This window comes from Hemitrygon akajei, chromosome 17, assembly GCF_048418815.1.
Source record: "Hemitrygon akajei chromosome 17, sHemAka1.3, whole genome shotgun sequence".
In the NCBI taxonomy this organism is placed as follows: Eukaryota; Metazoa; Chordata; class Chondrichthyes; order Myliobatiformes; family Dasyatidae; genus Hemitrygon; species Hemitrygon akajei.
Genome location: NC_133140.1, coordinates 21889009 through 21913799, shown reverse-complemented (window position 1 = coordinate 21913799; position 24791 = coordinate 21889009). Strand labels below are relative to the sequence as shown.

The 24791-nt window shown below is 43.0% G+C and overlaps 1 protein-coding gene across 4 annotated transcripts in view; it reads left to right on the top strand.

Moving 5' to 3' along the window:
• LOC140740538 (adhesion G-protein coupled receptor G1-like) overlaps positions 1-24791 on the top strand; it is a 45323-nt gene that overhangs the window by 4853 nt on the left and 15679 nt on the right. For 2 of the 4 annotated variants that reach the window (XM_073069786.1, XM_073069787.1), the window contains exons 2-5: positions 3748-3847; positions 8602-8643; positions 17165-17206; positions 22803-22842. In XM_073069786.1, coding sequence (XP_072925887.1) covers positions 3766-3847; positions 8602-8643; positions 17165-17206; positions 22803-22842 — 206 coding nt within the window. In that variant the 5' untranslated portion in view covers positions 3748-3765. Of the gene's footprint in view, positions 1-3747; positions 3848-8601; positions 8649-17164; positions 17207-22802; positions 22843-24791 lie in introns of all 4 variants that reach the window. The other 2 variants (XM_073069788.1, XM_073069789.1) reach the window with 2 other exon arrangements.

Genomic DNA, 24791 nt, shown 5'->3' with positions numbered 1-24791 from the left:
CTCCGGATCATTCGGGAGACTGAGGGGGTGATAGATAGGACATACATGGAAGTAGTTACGCCCAATGTGTAGGACACAGGAAACTGGGTGACAGGAAGGGGAAAGGGGTTAACAGTAAGTGCAGAGTACACCTGTGGCCATCCTCCTCAACAACAGGCTTACACTCTGGATACTGTTCTGGGGATGAGCTAGCAGAAGAAAGTCACAGCATTCAGCTCTTCGGCACTGAGTCTGGCTCTATGGCTCAGAAGGAAAGTGAAGAGAAGAGATGTACTGTGGTGACAGGGGATTTGTTAGTTTGGGGACAAGAAATGATGTTTTGTGGGTAAGAATGAGATTCCAAGATAGTATGTTGTCTCCCAGCTGCCATGGTCCAAGATATCTTGGACTGAGTCCTCAGCATTCTTAAGTTGGAGGGAGAGCATCCAGAGGTCATAGTTCATGTAGGTACCAACAACATAGGTAAGAAGAGTGATGAGGCGTTAAGTTAAATAGCAGAACCCCCCAAGGTTGTGATCTCAGAATTGCTACACATGCCACGTGCTAGTCAGGCCAGAAATAGGAAGAATAGATGGTATGAGACGTGGCTAAGGAGTTAGTGCATGAGGAAGGGTGTCAAATAATTGGATCATTGGGCTCCCTTCCAGGAAATGTAGTACCTGCCAATCAGCTTTCTACCTCTTATCTTCATCCCTCCCCCTCCTGTCTTCTCCTATCATTTCAGATCTCCGTCTTCCCCTTCCACTTCTAGATCTCTGACTATCTCTTCTTTAAGTTAGTCCTGATGAAGGGTCCCGGCCCGGAACATCGACTGTACTTCTTCCTATAGATGCTGCCTGGCCTGCTGTGTTCCACCTACATTTTGTGTGTGTTGATTGAATTTTCAGCATCTGCAGATTTCCTTATGTTTGCACCTGTACAGAAGAGATGGTTTGCACCTGAACTGGAAGGAGACTAATATCGTAGCGGGAAGGTTTGCTGGTGCTGCACAAGGAGGTGTAAACTAGAGTTCCAGTGGGATGGGAAACAGAGCGTTAGAACAGATAATGGAGAGATTGCGGAGACGGATATTGGTAAGACAGCAACCAAAGTCAGGTATCAAAAGGTTGAGCATAGTGTGACTAATCTCCTGACCTGCATATATTTCAATGCAAGAAGTAATATAGGAAAGGCAGATGAGCTCAAGGCATAGATCAACACATGGAATTATGATGTTGTAGCCATTAATGGGGCTTGGTTGCAGGAGGGGCAGGACTGGCAGCTCAATCTTCTGGAGCTCTGCTGTTTTAGACGTGACTGAGAGGGAGGGATTAAAGGAGGAGGGGTGGCATTACTAAGCAGGGAAAATATTACCACAGACTGGAGAACTCGTCTCAGAAGGCATTATAGGTGGAGCTGAGGAATAAAAAATGTACGATCACATTAACAGGGCTATATTATTAACTACCCAGCAGTCCACGGGATTTAGAGGAACAAATTTATAGAGAGGTCGCAGACAGTTGCAAGAAAGATTGTTAGAGTAGGTGATTTTAATTTTCCAATTATTGACTGGAACTCCCATACTGTAAAAGAACTAGATGGGATAGAATTTGTCAAATGTGTTGAAGAAAGTTTCTTTATTCAGTACATAGAAGTCCCAGAGAGAAAGGGAGAGTGTGAGATACTTAGGGATTGAAACAGGGCAGGTGACAGAAGTTTTTGTAGGGGAACATTTTACAACCAGTGATTGCAATGCCAGTAGTTCAAAATGAACATAAAGGAAGCAAGTCTGCTCCAGGGATTGAGATTCCAAATTGGAGAAAGGCCAACTTTGGTGTTATCAGAAAGGGTCTGCCAAATGTGGATTGGGACCGGCTGTTTTCTGACAAAGGTGTACTTGGTAAATTGGAGGTCTTCAAAAGTGAAATTTTCAGAGTAAAAAGCTTATGTGTGCCTATCCAAATACAAGGTAAAGATACAGGTTTAGGGAACCTTGGGTTTCAAGAGATATTGAGGGCCTGGCTAAGATTTTTTTTAAAAGAGGTGCTTGGTAGGTGTAGGCAGGTAGGAATAAATGAGATACTTTTGAAGAATAAGAAATGCAAGAGAACACTTAAGAAAGAAATCAGGAGACTTAAAATAAGGCATAAGGTTGCCTAGTTGATAAGGTAAAGGAGAATCCTAAGGGATTCTATGGACAAGGTAAGAGCAAAAGGATTGTGTTGGTCAAAATTAGTCCTATGGAAGTTCAGAATGATAATCCAAATGAGATGGGGGAAATCTTAAAGGACGTTTTGCATCTGTATTTACTCAGGAGGCAAACTTCAGGGACCCTGTCCAGATTACAGAGGAGAAGGTATCAGTTGTCTTAGGGTAGCTAAATCCCCAGGGCCTTGAATATATGTGTAGGGTCCCTATGCGGATTTGTGGAAGGCAAATGTGGAACTTGCAGGGGCCGTAGCAGAGATATTAAAATCATCCTTAGTGAGTGGTGGGGTACCTGAAGATTGGAGGATAGCTATTGTCATTTCACCATTTAAGAAAGGATCTACTGGTGAGCCTGACATCAGTAGTAGAAAAGTTACTGGAAGGTATTGCAAGAGACCGGATTTATGAGTATTTGGATAGATGTGGGATAGTCAGCAAAGCTTTGTGCATGGTAGGTTGTATCTAGCAAACTTATAGAGTGTTTTGTGAAAGTACCTAGAAATTTGGTAAAGGCAAGGCAGTGGATGTTGTCTACATGAACTTTAGCAAAGCACTTGACAAGGTCCCACAAGGGAGGTGGGTCAAGAAATTTCAAGAAATTTGCTTGGCATTCAAAATGAGGTAGGACATTGGTTTTGTGTGAGATGCCAGTGAGTGGTAGAAGATGGTTGCCTCTCTGACTGGAGTCCTGTGACTAGTGAAGTGCCACAGGGATCGGCACTGACTTCGTTGTTAGTCATCTAAATCAATATCTGGTTGATAGTGTGGTTAACTGGACCAACAAATTTGTGATGACACCAAAATTGGGGGTGTAGTGGACAGCAAACAAGACCATCAGAGTTGGCAGTGCGATCTGGACCAGCTGGAAAAATGGGCTGAAAGCTGGCAGATGGAATTTAATGCAGATAATGCGAGGTATTGCACTTTGGTAGGAACAGCCAGGGTAGGTGGTACACAGTGAATGGTAAGGCGCTGAGGAGTGTGGTAGAACAAAGGAATCATTGGCCTTAATAAATCAATGTATTGAGTACAGGGGATGGGATGTTATGTGGAAGTTGTATAAGCTATTGGTGAGGCCAATAGCTTATACAGTTTAGTATAAGCTATTCAGTTTAGGTCACCTAACTGAAGGAAAGATGGAAATAAGGTTGAACGGGTTCAGAGAAAATTTTCAAGGATGTTGCCAGTACTGGAGGATCTGAGTTATAAGAAAATATTGATAGGTTAGGACTTTATTACTTGGAATTAAGAAGACTGGGGGGAGATTTGACAGAGGTATACAAAATTTAGGGGTATAGGTAGGGGAAATACAGGCAGGCTTTTTCCACTGAGGTTGGTTGGGACTACAACTGGATGTCATGGGTTAAGGGTGAAAGGTGAACAGTTTAAGGGACCATGAGGGGAAACTTCTTCACTCGGAAGGTCGTAAGAATATGGAATGAGCTGCCAGTGGAATGGTCTGTTTTTGTGCTGTAGCTTTCTATAACTATGAGACTATGACTGTTTGAAACACCTCTGTGCAATACAATTTGCTGTAATTCATTGGTTTTATTTCTTTAGCCATTTAATACTTTTGGAATGGAAAACCCAAGGGGACGTACCTGCAGATGGAGAACAGGAAGCATTATTTTGTTTATCTTCATTATTGGAATGCCATCTGGTAAGGTACATTATTCCTTCATTTGTGTTACATGTTTGATTGCTTTCATGTTTTTACAATTGGTAGAAATAAGTGAATGACTTGTGCATCTTATATTCAACCTTCCTCAGTCTTAGCTTGAAAAATGTACTTTCAAAGCATTCTCAAGTCAACACGAGAAATATCCCTCAATAAATAGCTTTCACGGAAACTCACTAAAAATAAATGAACTGTGTTTAAGCTACTTCACCAGCTGGATCTATCCCCTCCTTGGTAGGGAGGGGAACCCACTGCTCGTATAGTGGGTATTGGCAGCTAAACTCACCATGGACAATAAAGAGGGAAGAGGTCTTTGAAGAGTAGGTGGCTACACTATAGACTCCCTCTAGTGAGGGCACATATCAGAGAGGGCTTAAGATCTTTGTTTCAGTTCAAAACTTCATGGAGCATACCAAATACCATCACAGTGATATACAAATCACTGTCAAGATGGTGGAGGTGGATGCCTTGTGTAGAAAAAGGAAACTGGATGAAATTAAATTTGTTATTTTTTTTATTATTAACTGATTGTTAATCCACAACTGCCATGTGGCATTTGTGTGGAGATGGGCAGATCAATGGCAGATCCAACTTAATCCAGGCAAGTGTGTGGTAATTCGCTTCTGGAAGTCACATGCTGGAAGGAAATACAAAGTCAATGGCAGCATCTTTTTTTTTAAATTTTTTTATTAGTTTTTCAAAACATTTTACAAAATTAAAAACCCCAAATCCCAATGAGGAGCATTAATACAGAGCAAGGTTAAGCATACAATAACAATATGCTACAAAGGAAGAGAATTTAACAAAAAAAAGCACCTAAATTAAAGACGTGAGCTTAGTGTCCTCCCCAAACCCCACAACACAAGAAAAAAACAACAACAATTCCAGACCAACCACCACACAATATAGAGAGTATAAGTCCGGACAGTCAAACTCCCAGACTGTGAATACACTTAGCAACAGAGGATAATAATGCCTACTACCAGAAAAAAAGGGAGCTGAAAGCAAGGGACCGAAAAGAAAAAAAAACCCTAGTCAAGAGGAAGGTTATGAAAGTACTCAATAAAAGGCCCCCAGACCTTATGGAACTTTAGATCCGAATTAAGAACTGAATAATGAATTTTTTTGAGGTCCAAGCAGGCCATAATGTCGTTAAGCCATTGCGCATGAGTGGGCGGGGCAACATCTCTCCATCTAAGGAGGATCAAGCGTCTCGCCAGGAGAGAGGCAAAGGATAGTATTCGGCATTTGGTCGGACCCAGACATAAATCTGTCTCGCCCCAAAAACCGAACAGAGCAATTAAGGGGTTAGGTTCTAGGTGCTGATTCAGAATACCCGATAATGTAGTGAAGACATCTTTCCAGAATTTCTCCAAGCTAGGACAGAACCAGTACATATGGATGAGAGAGGCCACGCCCCTCTTGCATTTATCACAGAGCGGACTAATGCCAGGGTAGAATCAAGATCGTTTAGATTTAGACATCTGGGCTCTATGAACAATCTTAAACTGCAAGAGACAATGGCAAGCACAAAGAGAGGTTGAGTTAACCGATTTGAGAACTGAGTCCCAGCTCTCCTCGGATAAGGAGATATTTAAATCCTGCTCCCAGGCCATTTTAATTTTATCCACAGGGGCCCGTCGTAAGGCTGCTAGTTTATCTCGGATAATTGAAATTAAACCTTTACGTAGTGGATTAATGGAAAGAAATAGGTCCATATCATTTTTCGCAGGCATTTCAGGAAAGTTAGGAATTAAAGGAGCAGTAAGGTGTCGGATTTGGAGATATCTGAAAAAGTGAGCTTTAGGCAGGTTGAACTTAACAGAGAGCTGGTGAAAAGAAGTGAAGCGATTATCAATGAAGAGATCTTCAAAATGTCTAATGCCCTTCCTGTACCAAACATGGAATGCTGAATCGAACGTGGTAGGTAAAAAAAGGTGATTATGTGCGACAGGGCTAGAAACGGAAAACCCCTGGAAACCATAGCATTTCCTGAACTGAGCCCATATACGCAAAGTGTGTCTAACCAGAGGATTAGCTATTGATCTGGGCAGACTGCTAGGGAGTGCAGAACCAAGAAGTGCAGATATAGATAATTCTTTAGTGGAGCTCAACTCCATTGCCACCCAGTTAGGGCACTCAGGTTGACCGTGGAAGAAAGACCAGAAGGCAGCACAACGTATATTAGCTGCCCAGTAATATAAGTGAAAGTTAGGTAAAGCCATGCCACCCTCTTTTTTAGATTTTTGGAGGTGGATTTTATTAATTCTAGAGCGCTTATTCTGCCACAGATATGACAAAATAATAGAGTCTAAGGAATAAAAAAAAAGATTTAGGAATAAAAATTGGGATAGATTGAAATAAGTATAAAAATTTGGGGAGAACATACATTTTGACAACATTGATACGACCTACCAAGGACATAGATAGAGGAGACCATTGTACCAGACTCTGTTTTGTAGCATATGAAAGATTGACAAAGTTTTCACGAAAAGATCTTTAAACTTCCTTGTGACTGTAATTCCAAGATAAGTAAATTGATTATGGACTACTTTAAAAGGGAGATCACGAAATATTAGTTCTTGTGCTTCTTTATTAATTGGGAAAAGTTCACTCTTATGTAAGTTGAGTTTATAGCCAGAGATCTGGCTAAACTGGTCAAGAAGTGAAAACATTAGAGGTAAGGATGTAGACGGATATGAGAGAAAGAGTAATAAGTCATCAGCATAGAGAGAGACTTTATGCTCAACACTCCCTCTCCAAATCCCGGTCAGTTCAGGACATTTTCGAAATGCTATCGCCAGAGGTTCTATAGCCAAATCAAAGAGAAAGGGACTTAAGGGGCATCCCTGACAGGTGCCATGTTTGAGATTAAATACTTGGGATTTCTGAAAATTAGTTAGAACAGAAGCAGTAGGACACAGGTACAGCAATTGGATCCAAGAGATGAAACTTTGGCCGAGGTCAAATTTTTCTAAGACTGCAAAAAGGTAGTTCCACTCTATACGATCAAATGCTTTCTCCACATCAAGGGAGATAACACATTCAGGAGTCCCAGTTGGAACTGAGTATAAAATATTAAATAGACGCTGAATGTTAAAAAAAGGGGAGACGGTTTTTAATAAAGCCTGTTTGGTCATCAGAGATAATGGAGGGAATAACGGTTTCTAATCTAGGAGCCAACACTTTAGCTAAGATCTTTACATCAACATTGAGCAGAGAGATCGGCCTGTACGAGGAACACTCTGTTGGGTCTTTGCCCTTTTTTAAAATGGCAGCATCTTTAGAAATATTGATGGAGTATTGTGTAAATTTCTGGTCAGCACACCACTGGACAGATGCACGAGCAATGGAGAGAGTGCAGAGATGTTCACAAGGATGTTACCTGGAATGGAGGATTGCAGCTATAAGGAGAAATTGCATAGGTTCAGCTATTTCTCTTTACTATGTATTGTCTCAAGAGTGACCTTATAGAGTTTTCCAGAACGATGAGGGTCTTGGATAAGATAGATGCTCATAGACTCTTTATGAGGACAAGAGAGTCTACAACTGGAAGATACAGGATGTGAGAGGTGAAATTTAAAAGAGATCTGAGCTTCTGCAGCAATTCCCCAATAGTGGTTCTTTCTTTCTGTCTCTACAGAGATACTTTGCAAGTGTGGATCTAAAATAGGCAACCAAAAAGATCAGTAACTTAAATGTTAACATGATTAGAAACTTCCAGCTCTATAAATCCTTTCATTTTTAACCAAACTAATGACAAATCTCAATAAACTAAAAGTTGTCAGGGGAAAGGAAATCCCTGATAAATGGTGAGATGAAAATACTGGTTGATATGGAAAAAAATGTTAGGGCTTTATAATCAATTAAACTGAATAATTTCGGATTTTCAAAACTGACCACTCTGTTTGCTTATCTCTACGGTCCCCATGAAGGGTCAGATAGTCATTGATTACATTTTTATTGATATTTGGGTCCCCTAGCTCCTTGAATACTCAGGTAACCACAGGTGAAATAAAAAGATGAAAAATGGTCATTTTTGTTCAGCTGAATAGTTGCAAAGGCTGTGAACTTGCAATTTAAAGTCCTGCTTCATGATATCCCAATATGAGATACCCTGAGAGGATGAACCTTGGTACACTACAGCTGAAGATGGGAACTGGATTTCCAGAGTAAGTATCCACAATCTACAACTGGGTGATTTATTTAAAGATCCCCGCTATAGAGTTAGATGTGGGATAAAGTAAAATAAGTAATTGTGGCGATGGGAGACAGGACTGTCCTCCATGTAATAAAGTGTATATTGGGTGCATTATTTCAAATTCATCGACTATGATATTGGATGTGGATAAAGGACAAAACAATGCCACACTCATCCTTGAGTGGAAACACAGGATTACTTCAGTGTCGGTGGATACTTGATGTACAACATAGAAAGGAAAAGATTAAAAATTAGGTACAGGAAAAACTTGCTCCTCACTTTAAGAGCCTCCTGACAATCAGTGGGGCCATAACTGATTCTTGATCTCCATAGCATGACTGAATTATAGATAGAGTTACAGTGCTTTGATAATAAACTATTAACTGTAAATAGTGTGAATGGTAAAATATTGTAGAATTGCAATAATGTGATGCTGTAATCAATGAAGAAACCTGCTTTGGAAAAAGGAAAATAAAAGAGGATTCACACTGCTGCTGCAGCTCTGAACAGTGGCTGTTTCTTTTTGTCTCTGCAGGGAAACAGACCAAAGACAAATGTGAAAGGAGAAGAGTCAAAGGTCAGGTACTTAAATTTAAAATCAAGTGGAAATTCCAGCTATATGAAAATTTTCCGTGTTAACTAAATTCATGGGAATTAGTTCACAAATTTTCTGGTCCTCTACACTGAATGTTTACCTGAAGTAAATCAGAGTGAAGTAGTTTGTAACTGATTACAATGTGGGTAAAAATGACAACTATATTTGTGCAGTAAGTTCCGAATTCAGACATTATGGTGCATGGTCCAGACATGGCGTGAGGCCAGTGGTGCTCTGGTTGTCAGGTGGGATCCTACAATCTGCTCGCCAACTGTGACCATGTGTGTGTGAGGTGACTGAATCTTACCCATGATGCACCATGTCCTCAGTGCTTTCCTCCACCACTGATCTCATGAGCAATCTCTTCCCACAGTGACTTCACGGTGATGAAGGATGGCTGCCACAGTCCCAGCAAACTCTACACCTCTCTCATTCTCAACTTTACAATCCAAATGTCCAGAATCACACAAGTAATCACACTGCTGCAGATGCTGCAAATCTGAAATAAAAACAGTAAATGCTGGCAATGAATAGCAGGAGTGGGAATGTTTGTGAAGGGACAGAAATAGAGTTAATATTTCTGCTCAGTCATGTTCTTTCATGGTGAAAACAATAGCACTGAGTTACACCTTACTAAGTGTTGTTATCATCTTTAGATTCCCAGTGATTGACTGCATGTTAATCCACAGCTGCCATGTGAGATTTGCATTCAAGTTTGGGTGTTTGGTCTGGCAGTTCAGATCGTTACCATTGATACTAAATGTCCGACACTTGGTTTTACTTTTCAAAATAGATCACCTCGCAGTTAGCTGTGATGGAATCCATTTGCCACTCATCAGCCCGCTTCCCTGGCAGTTGGAAGAACAAAGGGAATGTCAGTGATAGAGGGGAGAAAGGGATTAGTAAACCTACACCATCCTCACTCAGCTGTCCCTCTTGATCACCCTTTTATTGACGTTGCCATTGTTTTTCCACCCTGTTTCCTTCACTGAAACCTAAAACATATTTGACGTTCATCCAGAACTTCCCAGAACTGTGTCCAGTTATATACAGTGATAGTGTGTACTTACATTATCAAATGGAACCAGACCTATAGTCAACAATACTGCACATCTGTGTTGTACAGATTCTGAATCAGAAAGATTTAAACTTCTTCAGGGTCCTGATGAAGGGTCTCAGCCCGAAACATCGACTGTTCACTCGTTTCCATAGTTGCAGCCTGGTCTGCTGAGCTCCTCCAGCATTTTGTGGGTGTTGTTTTGTTTTCCAGCATCTGCAGATTTTCTCTTGTTTGTGTATAGATTCTGACCTGTACTCACCAGTATGGGATACATCTGTTATACAGCAACAACCCATGTCCGTCCATAGTGCACTCCAGTTTAAAGATTGACTTGTAACTAGCAGCTCAGCGCCCAAGTGACGTACAGCAGATTGCCCATTGGTACTGTGCCCAGTGTAACACAGTGACAGACCTGCCTGTGCCTGTTGGGTACATTATTTGAAACAGATCCTCTGTGATGTTGGATGTGGATAAAGGATAAACAATGCCACACTCATCCTTGAGTGGAAACACAGGATTACTTCAGTGAAGGTGGGTACTTGATATAGAAGATAGAAAAGAAAAGAATAAGAATTCACAGCAGGAGAAGCTCACTTTGAGACTCTTCTGACTTTCAGTGAGGTAAAAGCTGATTTCACTATCAACCTGCAGAAAAGTAGGAAGTCATGGAGGGATTGTCTACTGAGTGTCTATGGGTGGAAGTTAGAAACAGGATGGGGTCGATAACTCTAGTGGGTGTTTTTTATAGACCACCCAGTAGTAACAGGGACATCGAGGAGCAGATAGGGAGACATATTCTGGAACGGAATAAAAATAACAGGGCTGTCATGATGGGAGATTTTACTTTCCCCAATATTGATTGGCATCTCCCTAGAGCAAGGGATTTAGATGGAGTGAAGCTTGTTAGGTGTGTTCAGCAAGGTTTCCTGACACAATACCTAGGTAAGCTGACAAGAGGAGAGACTGCACTTAATCTGGTATTGGGAAATGAACCTGCTCAGGTGTCAGGTCTCTTAGTGGGAGAGCATTTTGGAGATAGTGATCACAGTTCTATCTCCTTTACCACAGCATTGGAGAGGGATAGGAGCAGACAAGTTAGGAAAGTGTTTAATTGGAGTAAAAGGAAATATGAGGCTATCAGGTAGGAACTTGGAAGTATAAATTGGGAGCAGATGTTCTCAGGGAAATGTACAGGAGAAATGTGGCAAATGTCCAGGGGATACTTGCATAGCTTTTGGTATAGGTACATTCCAATGAGACAGGGAAAGAATGGTAGGGGACAGGAACCATGGTGTACAAAGGCTGTTGAAAATCTAGTCAAGAAGAAAAGAAAATCTTATGAAAGGTTCAAAAACTAGGTAATGATGGTGATCCAGAAGATTATAAGGCTACCAGGAAGGAGCTTAAGAATGAAATTAGGAGAGTCAGAAGGGGCCATGAGAAGGCCTTGGCAAGCAGGATTAAGGAAACCCCAAGACATTCTACAAGTATGTGAAGAACAAGAGGATGAGACGTGAAAGAATAGGACCAATCAAGTGTGACAGTGGGAATGTGTGTATGGAACCGGAGGAGGTAGCAGAGGTACTTAATGAATACTTTGCTTCAGTATTTAACGCGGAAAAGGATCTTCACAATTGTAGGGATGACATACAGCAGACAGATAAATTTGAGCATATAAACATTAAGAGGATGTGCTGGAGCCTTTGGAAAGCATCAAGTTGGATAATTCACTGGGACCGGATAAAATATAACCCAGGCTACTGTGGGAGGTGAGGGAGGGCATTGCTGAGCCTCTGGCTATGATCTTTGCTTGATCAATGGGGATGGGAGAGGTTCCGGAGGATTGGAGGGTTGCAGATGTTGTTCCCTTATTCGAGAAAGGGAGTAGAGATAGCCCAGGAAATTATAGACCGGTGAGTCTTACTTCAGTGGTTAAGTTGATGGAGAAGATCCTGAGAAGCAGGATTTATGAACATTTGGAAAGGCATAAAATGATTAGCAATAGTCAGCATGGCTTTGTCAAAGGCAGGTCATGCTTGACGAGCCTGATTGAATTTTTTGAAGATATGACTAAACCATATAACAACCATATAACCATATAACAATTACAGCATGGAAACAGGCCATCTCGGCCCTTCTAGTCCGTGCCGAACGCTTACTCCCACCTAGTCCCACTGACCTGCACTCAGCCCATAACCCTCCATTCCTTTCCTGTCCATATACCTAAACACATTGATTAAGGTAGAGCAGTAGATGTAGCGTACAGGTATATGGATTTCAGAAAGGCATTTGATAAGCTACCCCATACAAGGCTTACTGAGAAAGTTGGGGGACATTGCTTTGTGGATCCAGAATTGGCTTGCACACAGAAGGCAAAGAATGGTTGTAGACGGGTCATATTCTTCATCGAGCACATTGACCAGTGGTGTGCCACTGGGATCTGTTCTGGGACCCTTCCTCTTCATCATTTTTATAAATCACCTTAATGAAGAAATGGAGGGATGAGTTCGTAAATTTGCTGATGACACAAAGGTTGGTAGTGTTGTGAATAGTGTGGAGGGAGCCAGACCTGTTTCTATCTCCTTCTCACATATTCCCTAGCTCTACTGTAATATAATCTCTTAGACAACATAGAAAACCTACAGCACAATACAGGCCCTTTGGCCCACAAAGCTGTGCAGAACATGTCCCTGCCTTAGAAATTACCAGGGTTACCAATAGCCCTCTGTTTTTCTAAGCTCCATATACCTATCCAAAAGTCTCTTAAAAGACCCCATTGCATCCGCCTCCACCACCATTGCCGGCAGCCCATTCCACGCACTCACCGCCCTCTGCGTAAAATACTTAACCCTGACATCTCTGTACCTACTCCCAAGCACCTTAAACCTGTGCCCCCTTGTGGAAGCCATTTCAGCCCTGGGAAAAAGCCTCTGACTATCCACAAGATCAATGTCTCTCATCAACTTATACACCTCTATCAGGTCACCACACATCCTCAGTGGCTCCAAGGAGAAAAGGCTGAGTTCACTCAACCTGTTTTCATAAGGCATGCTCCCCAATCCAGGCAACCTCCTTGTAAATCTCCTCTGCACCCTTTCTATGGCTTCCACATCCTTCCTGTAGTGAGGTGACCAGAACTGAGCACAGTACTTCAAATGGGGTCTGACCAGGGTCCTATATAGCTGCAACATTACCTCTCGGCTCCTAAATTCAATTCCACAATTGATGAAGGCCAATACACCATATGCCTTCTTAATGCACATGCAGAGCCAACCTGAGCAACTGCTTTGATCATCCTATGGACTGGGACCCCAAGATCCCTCTGATCCTCCACACTGCCAAGAGTCTTACCATTAATACTATATTCTGCCATCATATTTGACCTACCAAAATGAACCACTTTACACTTATCTGGGTTGAACTCCATCTTCCACTTCTCAGCCCTGTTTTCCATCTTATCAATGTCCCGCTGTAACCTCTGACAGCCCTCCACACTATCCACAACACCCCCAACCTTTGTGTCATTAGCAAACTTACTAACCATCCCTCCATTTCCTCATCCAGTTACTATCCCAATTTAGTCTGGCACAGCATTATGAGCTATAGTATCTGTCCTGTGCTGTACTGTATAATGTTCTATTTTCTGTGTTCTGAAGGGATTAACAAGTCGTCAACAACCTCTCTCAACAAAATGCCAAAGGAACTCAGCGGATCAGGCAGTATCAGAACCTGATGAAGAATCTCGGCCTGAAACGTTGCCTATTCATTTCCCTTCATAGATGCTGCCTGACCTACTACGTTCCCCCAGCATTTTGTGTGTGTGATTACCTATTTCCAACATCTGCAGTCTCTTCTGTGTGAGCAACCTCCCTCAGCTGTCTCTCTTCATCACCCCTTTCCTGATACTCTCTTTGTTCTCTCCACCCTGCCTCCTTTACTGGAGCTTAAAACAGGTTCTGATGTCCATCCAGGACTAATACACTTAGTGGATACTTTATTAGGTACACCCACTCAATAGTACATATATCTCTAATCAGTCGAGCATGTGGCAGAAACTCAATGCATAAAAGCATGCAGACGTGGTCAAGAGGTTCAGCTGTTGTTCAGATCAAATATCAGATTGGGAAAAAATATGATCTAAGTGACTTTGATCATGGAATGATTATTAGTGCCTGATGGGTGATTTGAGTATTTCAGAAACTGCTGAAATCCTGAAATTTTCATGCACAGCAGTTTCTAGAGTTTATAGAGAACAACAATAATATCCAGTGAGCAGCAGTTCTGTGAGGAAAAATGCTTTGTAATGAGAAAGGTGAGGAGGAATGGCCAGACTGGGATGTGCTGCAGCAGCAGAAGACCGTGAACCTACAATTTGTGGCCACTTTATTAGTTATAGGAAGTACCTAATAAAGTGGCCACTGAGTATATGTTATCATATGGAGAACTATTTCCATCAATACTTTTCATTGTTTTACAAACTCTGATCTGTGGCAACAACTCAAGTCTATCAGTACTGCATCCCAGTTTAAAGAGTAACTTTTTCCACCAGTCCGGTGAAAAAGTGACGTACAACTGATTGTCCACTGGTACTGTGCCCAGTGTAATACAGTGACAGACCTGCCTGTGCCTGTTGGGTGCATTATTTCAAACCCATTGTCTATGATGTTGGATGTGGTTAAAGGATAAAACAATGCCACAATCATCCTTGAGTGGAAACACAGGATTACTTTAGTGTCGGTGGGTACTTGATGTACAACATGGAAAAGAAAAAGAGTTGGGAGAAGGAGAGCCTAAAGCTCTCTTTGGTCTTCTCGTAACAATCGGTGAGACCTAGCTGATGTTTGATCTCAATACTGGGTTTAACTTCTACCCATATATCCTCCAGTTCTGCTGAGATCTAAACTCGTATTTATATTGCACACTGAATATTTGGAGCAAATGAGCTCTCGCAATCTCTTGCTATGTCGAATGATTCAAAAAAGTTGCTGGTTTTATAAAAATGTGCATTGTGCTCTGCAATTGCAAGAATTGAATTTAAACAGAACCAAATACAAGTTCAGTCCCAGGACACCTCACCTGACAGCACACGTGGGTACTTGCTGTACAACATAGAATGTATGGAAAACGGAGTGGGAGCAACAGGGGAAGTCTACTCCTCCCCGAACCATGTTCTGCCTGTTATTGAGATCATCATTGACCATCCAGCTCAATGCCAGTTTTCCTCAGTCATCCCCGTATCTCCTGGTACTGCTCAGATCTAAAATCCTACAGGTTTGTGAACTGAATCTACGTAGGAACTGGACATGCATGACTCTTCCTGGGAATCACAGTGCTGCTGTCACAATTACAGACACTGCCATAGGGTCTGTGCGTTCTTGCTGGTGGGCTGCAGATTGAGTTTGGCAATCATGCTCATGAGTATACACATTCAACCAATTAGTGTTCCCTGCAAGTGTCTTCCCCTAATCATATAATGCTCCCTGCTGGTGCTTGGCCTTCCTTAGCTATCTCAACACTGCAACAGATAGACAGAAAGGCACTCCAAGAGTGGGGATCAGCATGTCTATATGTCTAGATCCAGCCCAGGCCCCTGCCAATGTTTCCCCTTCTGTGCCAACTGCTAGTGTAGACCTGTCTGTTGTTCTGGCTGAATATGTTGACCTTCTTAAAGTCTTCAATAAGAAGGCCACCTTTCTGTCAACACACCAGCCATACAACTGTGGCATTGCCAATCCAGGTGAGGAATCTTCCAAATGACTGCTCGTCTCTGCCATTCTGTGCCCCAGAGTGTTGGAATGGGGTCACTTCTCCCAACTAGCTGGTTTTCCAGGAATTCAATGGACCCTAGAATTTATCAAGTGATGATTTTGGTGACCATCTATATCCCAGGATGTCCATGACTTTGTCTCAACTTGTCCTACTTCTGCCCAGAACAAGACGTCACGCCAGCACACTGCAGATCTGCTATGTCTGCTGGCTGAGTCTCAGTGCCACTAGTCCCACCTGTCTGTGGATTTAATCACTGGTCTCCCCCCCCCCCCATCTGATGGAAACATTACCATTCTGGTGATTGTGAAACAGTTCTCCAAGGCTGTCCACTTCATTGTTCTGCCCGAGCCTCTGTTGGCACGTGAGACTGCCACCCACATGGTTCAGCATGTGTTCAGACTACACAGCTTCCCTCAGGATATAGTGTCTAATCAGGACTGAGAGAGAGAATCAGAAACTGGAGACAACCCTGCACTGTCTTGTCTCTTCTATCCCCATATCCTGGGAGCTCCCAATTGGTTGGGGAATTATTGCCCAAAATAACCTCCAGTTATTCTCCACTGGCATGTCCCCTTGGAATGCCAGGAGGAATTCGAGTCACCACTGTTACCTGATCAAGAGACTGACATGGGAGTTCATGCTGCTGAACATTTGGTCCAACACTATAAGTGCACGTGGAGATGGGTGATGGATTCTCTGCAGCGTGCTCAGAAACAACATGCCCAGCATGCTGATCAGTTCCACCGACAAGTGAGGCCTGTCAAGTCAGGAGAGAAAGTCTGGCTGATATCTGGAGATCTTCCCTTGGAAGCTGAGAGCTGCAGGTTGGCCCCATTCTAAATGGGACAAGTCATAATGGAGAATACTATCAACAAGGTCTCATATACCTGGCGCCTATCTTCATTAATGAAGATTCACCCATTGTTCCATGTTTCCCAGCTCAAGCCAGTGACTAACTCCCTCCCCATTCCCAGCACCAATTATCCCACCTTCCTCTTCTCCCCGTTCCTTGGTCTATTCTATATTGCGACTCCTGGCATCTTGCTGGATGCCTGACTTGTAAGGGGTATGGCCCTGAGGAATGTTGTTTGGTTCTGATCCACATCATCCTGGACAAGTCTCTCATCATTTCAACAGGCACGTGTTTCTAGCACTTTGGGAGCTGCACCTAGGGAGGGGGACCCTGTTACAACCACAGACTCTCCTGCAGGGTCTATGTGTCCACACAGACAGACTGTGGAATGGGTTCAGCAATCACACTCATGAGTATGCACGTTCCAGCCAATTAGTGTTTCATTGTGGTGGTATTTAACTCCCTGCCTCTCATTCCAGTCTTGCTGAGACTTTACCAAAAGCACAGTAAACTCTATGCTCCCTGCTTACCTCTGTCCTTGTTCTGGGAAAGAAGTCTACTGCTTGACTGACACTGTAAAGGAGTAGTATTCATTTAGTATTAAGTTATTGATTCTTCGTTGCAATGTCAGCATTAACTTTCTGTTTGAGAGTTTTGGTTAATGGACCTATTGGCCGAGCATTTATGGGTTTTCCTTTAATTCTGCACAGTCTTATTATGTCAGTGAACTGTTCATCAGCTTCAGTGTCTCTCCCTCTGCACTTGGGCCATAACCACTGCAGTAACTCCGTAAAAGTGTCTCTTTAACTCTATCTCTGCAGGTATGTGTTGCATATATCAGTGTATAAAGACGGAGTGCCAAGGTCAGTAACTTAAATTTTTAACGTAATGAGAAACTTTCAGCACTTTGAATCCTTTCAGTTCCATTTCCCTTTTATTCAAATTAATGGTGAATAACAAATCACAGATTCACAAAAGTTCAGATATCTAGCCATTATGAATATCTTTTCTCACCCACAGATTTTTATCAAAGTAAATCAGAAAGAAATACTTTTGAAAGTGATTGCATCTGGGGCAGAGAGAGGGAAAAAAGAGAGAGAAAAAAAGGGGGATAAATAAATAAATAAGAGATGGGGTAAGAAGGGGAGGATAGGCATTAACGAAAGTTAGAGAAATCAATGTTCATGCCATCAGGTTGGAGACTACCCAGCCGGTATATAAGGTGTTGTTTCTCCAAACAGAGTATGGCTTCATCTTGACAGTAGAGGAAGCCATGGATAGACATATCAGAATGGGAATGGGACGTGAAATTAAAATGTGTGGCCACTGGGAGATCCTGCTTTCTCTGGCAGACAGAGCATAAGTGTTCAGAGAAACGGTCTCCTATTCTGCGTCAGGTCTCACCAATATACAGAGGTCCGCACCGGGAGCACCGGCGCAGAGTGGGAGACCGTTTCTCTGAACACTTCTCTGAAGCATCGCCTCACCTGGGAGGACTGTCTGGGGCCCTGAATGGTGGTGAGGGAGGAAGTGTAAGGGCAGGTGTAGCACTTGTTCCGCTTACAAGGAGGGAGATCAGTGGGAAGGGATGGGGGGACAAATGGACAGGGGAGTTGCATGGGGAGCGATCCCTGCGAAAAGCAGAAAGGGGGGGGGAGGGAAAGATGTGCTTGGTAGTGGGATCCCGGTGGAGGTGGCAGAAGTTACAGAGAATTATATGTTGGACCCAGAGGCTGGTGGGGTAGTAGGTGAGGACAAGTGAACTCTATCCCGAGTCGGGTGGCGGGAGGATGGGGTGAGAGCAGATGTGCGTGAAATGGAAGAGATGTGTTTGAGAGCAGAGTTGATGGTGGAGGAAGGGAAGCCCCTTTCTTTAAAAAAGGAAGACATATCCTTCGTCCAGGAATGAAAGACTCATCCTGAGAGCAGATGCAATGGAGACAGAGGAATTGCGAGAAGGAGATAGCATTTTTGCAAGAGACAGGGTGGGAAGAGGAATAGTCCAGGTAGCTGTGAGAGTCTGTAGGCTTAAAGTAGATATCAGTAGATAGGCCGTCTCCAGAGATGGAGACAGAAAGATCAAGAAAGGGGAGGGAGATGTCAGAAATAGACCGGGTAAATTTGAAGACAGGGTGAAAGTTGGGGGCAAAGTTAATGAAGTCAACAAGTTCAGCATACATGCAGGAGGCAGCACCAATGCAGTCATCGATGTACTGAAGGAAAAGAGGGGAACGAATACCTGTATAGGCTTGGAACATGGACTGTTCCACATAGGCAACAAAAAGGCAGGCATAACTGGGACCCATACGGGTGCCCATGGCTACACCTTTGATTTGGAGGAAGCAGGAAGAGCCAAAGGAGAAATTATTGAGAGTAAGGACTAATTCCACTAGACGGAGGAGAGTGGTGGTAGAGGAGAACTGATTAGGTCTGGAATCCAAAAAGAAGCGGAGTGCTTTCAGACATTCCTGGTGGGGGATGGAGGTATACAGGGACTGGACATCCATGGTGAAAATAAGGCAGTGGGGCCCAGGGAACTTAAAATCATTGAAAAAATTCAAAGTGTGAGAAGTGTCACGAACATAGGTGGGAAGGGATTGAACAAGGGGGGATAAGACAGTGTCAAGGTATGCAGAAATGAGTTCGGTGGGGCAGGAGCAAGCTGAGACAATAGGTCTACCTGGACAGGCAGGTTTGTGGATCTTGGGTAGGAGGTAGAAACGGGAAGTGTGGGGTGTGGGAACTATCAGGTTGGTGGCAGTGGATGGGAGATCCCCAGAGCTGATAAGGTTGGTGATGGTGTGGGAGACAGTGGCCTGGTGCTCCTTAGTGGGGTCATGATCCAGGGGTAAATAAGAGGAGGTATCAGCAAGTTGTCGCTGCGCCTCGGCAAGGTAGCGGTCAGTACACCAGACTACAACAGCGCCTCCCTTATCAGCGGGTTTTATAGTGAGGTTGGGATTGGTGCGGAGGGAGCGGAGAGCAGAGCATTCGAAAGGATTTAGTTTGGAATTGGAACAAAGCGTGGTGAAGTCGAGATGGTTGATGTTCTGTTGGCAGTTAGCAATAAAGAGATGCAGAGCAGACAGAAGACCAGAGCGGGGTGTCCATGAAGAGGAGGATGGTTGAAGATGGGAGAAGGGGTCATCGGTGAGAGTGCAAGAGTCCTTGCCAAAGAAGTAGGCTCAAAGACAGAGCCAGCGGAAGAAGAGTTCAGCGTCATGGCATATGCGGAACTTGCTGAGGTGTGGGCGAAGGGGGACAAAGCTGAGGCCCTTCCTGAGGACAGAGCACTCTGCCTCAGAGAGTTGAAGGTTGGAGGGGATGGTAAAGACCCGGCACAGCTGAGAGATGGGATCAGAGGGGGGAGGGAGGCTGGTAGTATCAGTGGAGAGGAACGGTTGGGGTGAGAGGAAGATGGAGCCTCTGAGGGCCCAGGAGCTGATGATGGGATCTGAGGGAGTCAGGGTTGCAGAGTGGTGGCGGGGGTAGGGGAGACCGGAGTCACAATCGCAGCACGTGAAGACCTGGGCTGGAGTCGCAGTTGGAGGCTGTGCAATCAATTTGAAGGTGTCCATGGTCATTGGAACTCACACTGATGGTGCTGGAGTCCATGGAATTCCTTCCTGGATTGCTCCAGATGCAACTTCCAACAGTTACTCCTGCTGCCAATAAAAATTTTTAAAAAACTGCTGATGCTTCTCTGAAATCTAAAATAAAAACAAAAAATGCTGGAAATTTACTTTTATTCTACACATACCTAAACTAACCACCTCTCTCCTTTCACCTTCTTTCTATCCTCTTCTCTGCACACTCCATCTGCTCATCATATGCACCCTCCTCCCACTGGTTCCCCATCCCCTCTATCCCCATCTCCCTCCCCACCTTCCTTATTGGGTTTGATGCTTCACCTGCCTCTCCTGTCAGATTCTATCAACTGCTCCCTTCAAGCTCTGTTCCATGTACACTTGCCTCCTCCATGTGCTTGTCACTCCATCTCAATTAAACCCACCTATCTCTTGCCAGCTTTTGCTCCACCCCTTCCTCTCACCCCTCTATATCAACTATCTCCCCCTGTACCTTTTCAGTTCAAAAGAATCTCAATTCAACATTTCAACTATCCATTTCCCTCCACCGATACTGGCTGATCTGCTGAGTTCTTCTTACACAGGGTTCACAAACTGGGGTCAATGGACTCCTCGGTTAATGATGGGAGTCCATGCCATATAAACATTGGGAATCCCTGCTGTAGCAGTTCATTCTTTTGCTCTACAATAGCATGTCATTCAAGAATTTCACACATCCCAAAGAGATTATCTCTCGTTTTGAATATATGGAGCATGTAGATCTTGTGCACTGTGTCTCTGCATAAGGGAACCTCCCTTCCCAAGATTCATTTTTACTTCTCAGATAATGTTAATGGTTGCATCAGTCCTTTATCCCAACAGAAGCTACTCCACTCAATGAATTTCTTTCTGGAGATTGTTTGCTGCTGCTGATTCCATCATTTGCATTCTCTGCAATCTGTCACAGCAGACTTTTGGGCCATACACTGGAGTGACCTGATTTAATAATCTATAATTGATTATCACTCTCCATTCTCCATCCTGTTACTTTGCCAGCCAACCCAGTGAAATATGTCATTGAGGCAATTCTGCCCTGTTTGGTGGTTTGACCATAAGAAATGTTCTGGGTTTATTGGGATTGTAAAAGGCTGATGAATAGTTTCACTCCAGCTAAGGTCTGAGCATTGAGGGATGAATGCAAACTCAGTAGAACCACGTGGCTGGTTCTCTGTGGATCTGTACACTTTGTGGGTAGGTCATATTGCAGGGGCTCAGAGAACGATACAGATAACTTCAGCAACAACTGTATATAGAATTACCATTTTTCACTGTAACCATCTGACCCCTTACATATATTTGGGGTTTTTTTCAGTTAAATTGACTCTCACTGCATTTCTGGCTACAGTTGCAGTTTTGCCCATTGTGGTGCTCCCCATGTGGTCTGACTGTCCATGGTGCCATGAGCTGAACTGTCCTCTGCCACAGTGCCATCATCTCCATCAGTCTCTAATACTGAGTACTGATTTGAGAATGGCTGCTGCTGTTTTACCCGTCTCTTTCTACCCTTCAAATAACCACTCATTTATCATTTAGTCAATCTCCCTCATGCTCCATAAATGCTTCTGAAATCTTAAACCTGAGTGTGGTCAATGAGAGACACTGCCTGTGCAGCATGGCATCCGGAGACACAAGGAGCAGAAATTCCCATACCTTCAGGAATAGTTATTCTAAGAAATATTTTACTCTCCTTTCTCTTTCATAAAGATGCTGATCTTTCAATAGACAATAGACAATAGGTGCAGAAGTAGACCATTCGGCCCTTCGAGCCTGCACCGCCATTTTGAGATCATGGCTAATCAATTACTATCAATACCCAGTTCCTGCCTTGTCCCCATATCCCTTGATTCCCCTATCCATAAGATACCTATCTAGCTCCTTCTTGAAAGCATTCAGAGAATTGGCCTCCACTGTCTTCCGAGGCAGTGCATTCCAGACCCCCACAACTCTCTGGGAGAAGAAGTTTTTCCTTAACTCTGTCCTAAATGACCTACCCCTTATTCTCAAACCATGCCCTCTGGTACTGGACTCTCCCAGCATCTGGAACATATTTCCTGCCTCTATCTTGTTCAATCCCTTAATAATTGTATATGTTTCAATCAGATCCCCTCTCAATCTCCTTAATTCCAGCGTGTACAAGCCCAGTCTCTCTAACCTCTCTGCGTAAGACAGTCCAGACATCCCAGGAATTAACCTCGTGAATCTACGCTGCACTTCCTCTACAGCCAGGATGTCCTTCCTTAACCCTGGAGACCAAAACTGTACACAATACTTCAGGTGTGGTCTCACCAGGGCTCTGTACAAATGCAAGAGGATTTCCTTGCTCTTGTACTCAATTCCCTTTGTAATAAAGGCCAACATTCCACTAGCCTTCTTCACTGCCTGCTGCACTTGCTCATTCACCTTCAGTGACTGATGAACAAGGACTCCGAGATCTCTTTGTATTTCTCCCTTACCCAACTCTACACCTTTCATTTGTATCCTTAACTAAACCACTCTTTCCTTGTTATTGTTGTGTTAGCTTCTTGGTTAGTGATTAATGCTTGATAATTTCTTCTTAATTTAGCACTGTATTTTTGGTGAAACACTTACTTGACTTTGAGTAACTTAATTCTCTTGCTCTCTTGTCCAACAAATTCCAATTCCTTGCAGTTGGCACAGATTACACTTTGTGTAAACCTGTCCTCAGTGCCAAGTACAACACATTGATTTCCTCTATAGAACTGATGACCTGTTTAATCACTGACTAACAAAGGAGTGAAGTGTGGGTAGAAAAAGCCACAGGAACTCAAATTATTTCTGAAATACAACAATTTTTTCTACCATTTCATTTCAGGTTTTCCAAATATGAGCAATCAACAACCAAGTTCAAAACAGTATGTTATAATTGAACTATCTTTTTCACTGATGTTAGATATGAAGTATAAAGATTTACAGCTGAGGAGTTGTGGTCAGGAAAAATAGGACAATTTCAGAACTGTGTTCTCATAATTTATGATGTATTTTGTACCTTGTTTACAATAGTCTGAAGTGCAAATTATTCAAATCACCAATACGCTGGGAATGAGTCTCTCGATGATACACTATAAGAAGGATCCTTGATCCAGACTCAGTTGGTCAGAATGTTCCCATTACTCTGGGTGGAGGTGCAGACAGTGCATTCATCAGCTTCCTCATATCACCTCACTGAACGTTAACAGAAAATGCATGAACAGGGGAATTCAGTACAATCAGGGTCAATGAAGTTTCCTCACCATCAAATGGTGGCTTGACACTGACACTTACAAGGGATGGCAGAAAGCATAGGTAGAAGCTTGCTAGAGTTCTTAGAGATGTAGGCATTCTATGTTAAGCAGTGAAGTAAATACTTGCTGGATCCTGCCCCACTCATATCCAGATTGATGGCAGAAGATATTTGACCAAATGTTTGACCAACGTTGAAATACAATGTTGGAAAGTGTATGTTCGTGCACTTTGGTGGAAGAAATAAACAGGCAGACTATTATTTAGATGGGGAGAGAATTCAAAATGCAGAGATGCAAAGGGACTTGGAAGTCCTTATGCAGTATACCCTAAAGGTTAACCTCCAGGTTGAGTCTGTGGTGAAGAAGACAAATGCAATGTTGGCATTCATTTCTAGAGGTATCGAATATAAGAGCAGCGATGTGATGTTGAGGCTCTGTAAGGTGCTCGTGAGACCACACTTGGATTATTGTGTGCAGTTTTGAGCTCCTTACTTTAGAAAGGGTATAGTGACATTGGAGAGGGTTCAGAGAAGATTCACGAGAATGATTCCAGGAATGAAAGGGTTACCGTATGAGGAACGTCAGGCAGCTCTTGGACTGTATTCCCTGGAGTTCAGGAGAATGAAGGGGGGAATCTCATAGAAGCGTTCTGAATGTTAAAATGCCTGAACAGATTAGATACGGCAAAGTTATTTCCCGTGGTAGGGGAGCCTAGGACAAGAGGGCACGATTTCAGGATTTTAGGATGTCAATTTAGAATTGAGATATGGAGAAATTACTTTAGTCAGATGGTGGTAAATCTGTGGAATTTGTTGTCACCAGCAGCTGCGGAGGCCAAGTCACTGGGTGTATTTAAGGCAGAGATAGATAATGTTTTCATTAGCCAGGGCACCAAAGGGTATGGGAAGAAGGCAGGGGAGTTTGATCAGCCTATGATTAAATGGCAGAGCAGACTGGATGGGCTGAATGGCCTGCTTCGGCTCCTATATCTTATGGTCATCTGGTCAAAGCACAAGTACTAGTTTCATGCCGCCAGTGGTTGGTATGGATTTCCTCACGGAACAACAGTAAGGTGGGTTGCAGAGACGTAATTGTTCCATCAGAGAATGTACAAATTCTCTTATTTTATCATAAAGAACATAATCAGCCATTCAGCCTCTCAAGCCTGCCCCACCATTCAATATGAACATGACTAATCTGCCTCTTCTTCTAAGCTAATTCCCCATAGCGTTAAATTTCCTATTCCCTCAAAAATGTATCTACATCCTCTTTAAGTATCCCCAGGGATCCAATCTCTACCAACCTCCAGGAAAGAGTATTCCAGAGATTTACATCTTCTGCAAGAAAACATTTCTATGTAATTCAGTTTCAAGATTAACTAATTATGTAACTATATCCCCTTGTTGTAGTTTCTCCCATTGGTGGAAAAGTGGAAACATATCAACATCTTTTGTATCTGTTGGATCTTTAATCATTTCAGTTAGATCAATGTACATTATCCAAAGTGTATAGGTCTAATTTCTTCAAGCACACATGACAGAACAACCAACTCATCTGAGGAATAGTGATGGTGATGTTAG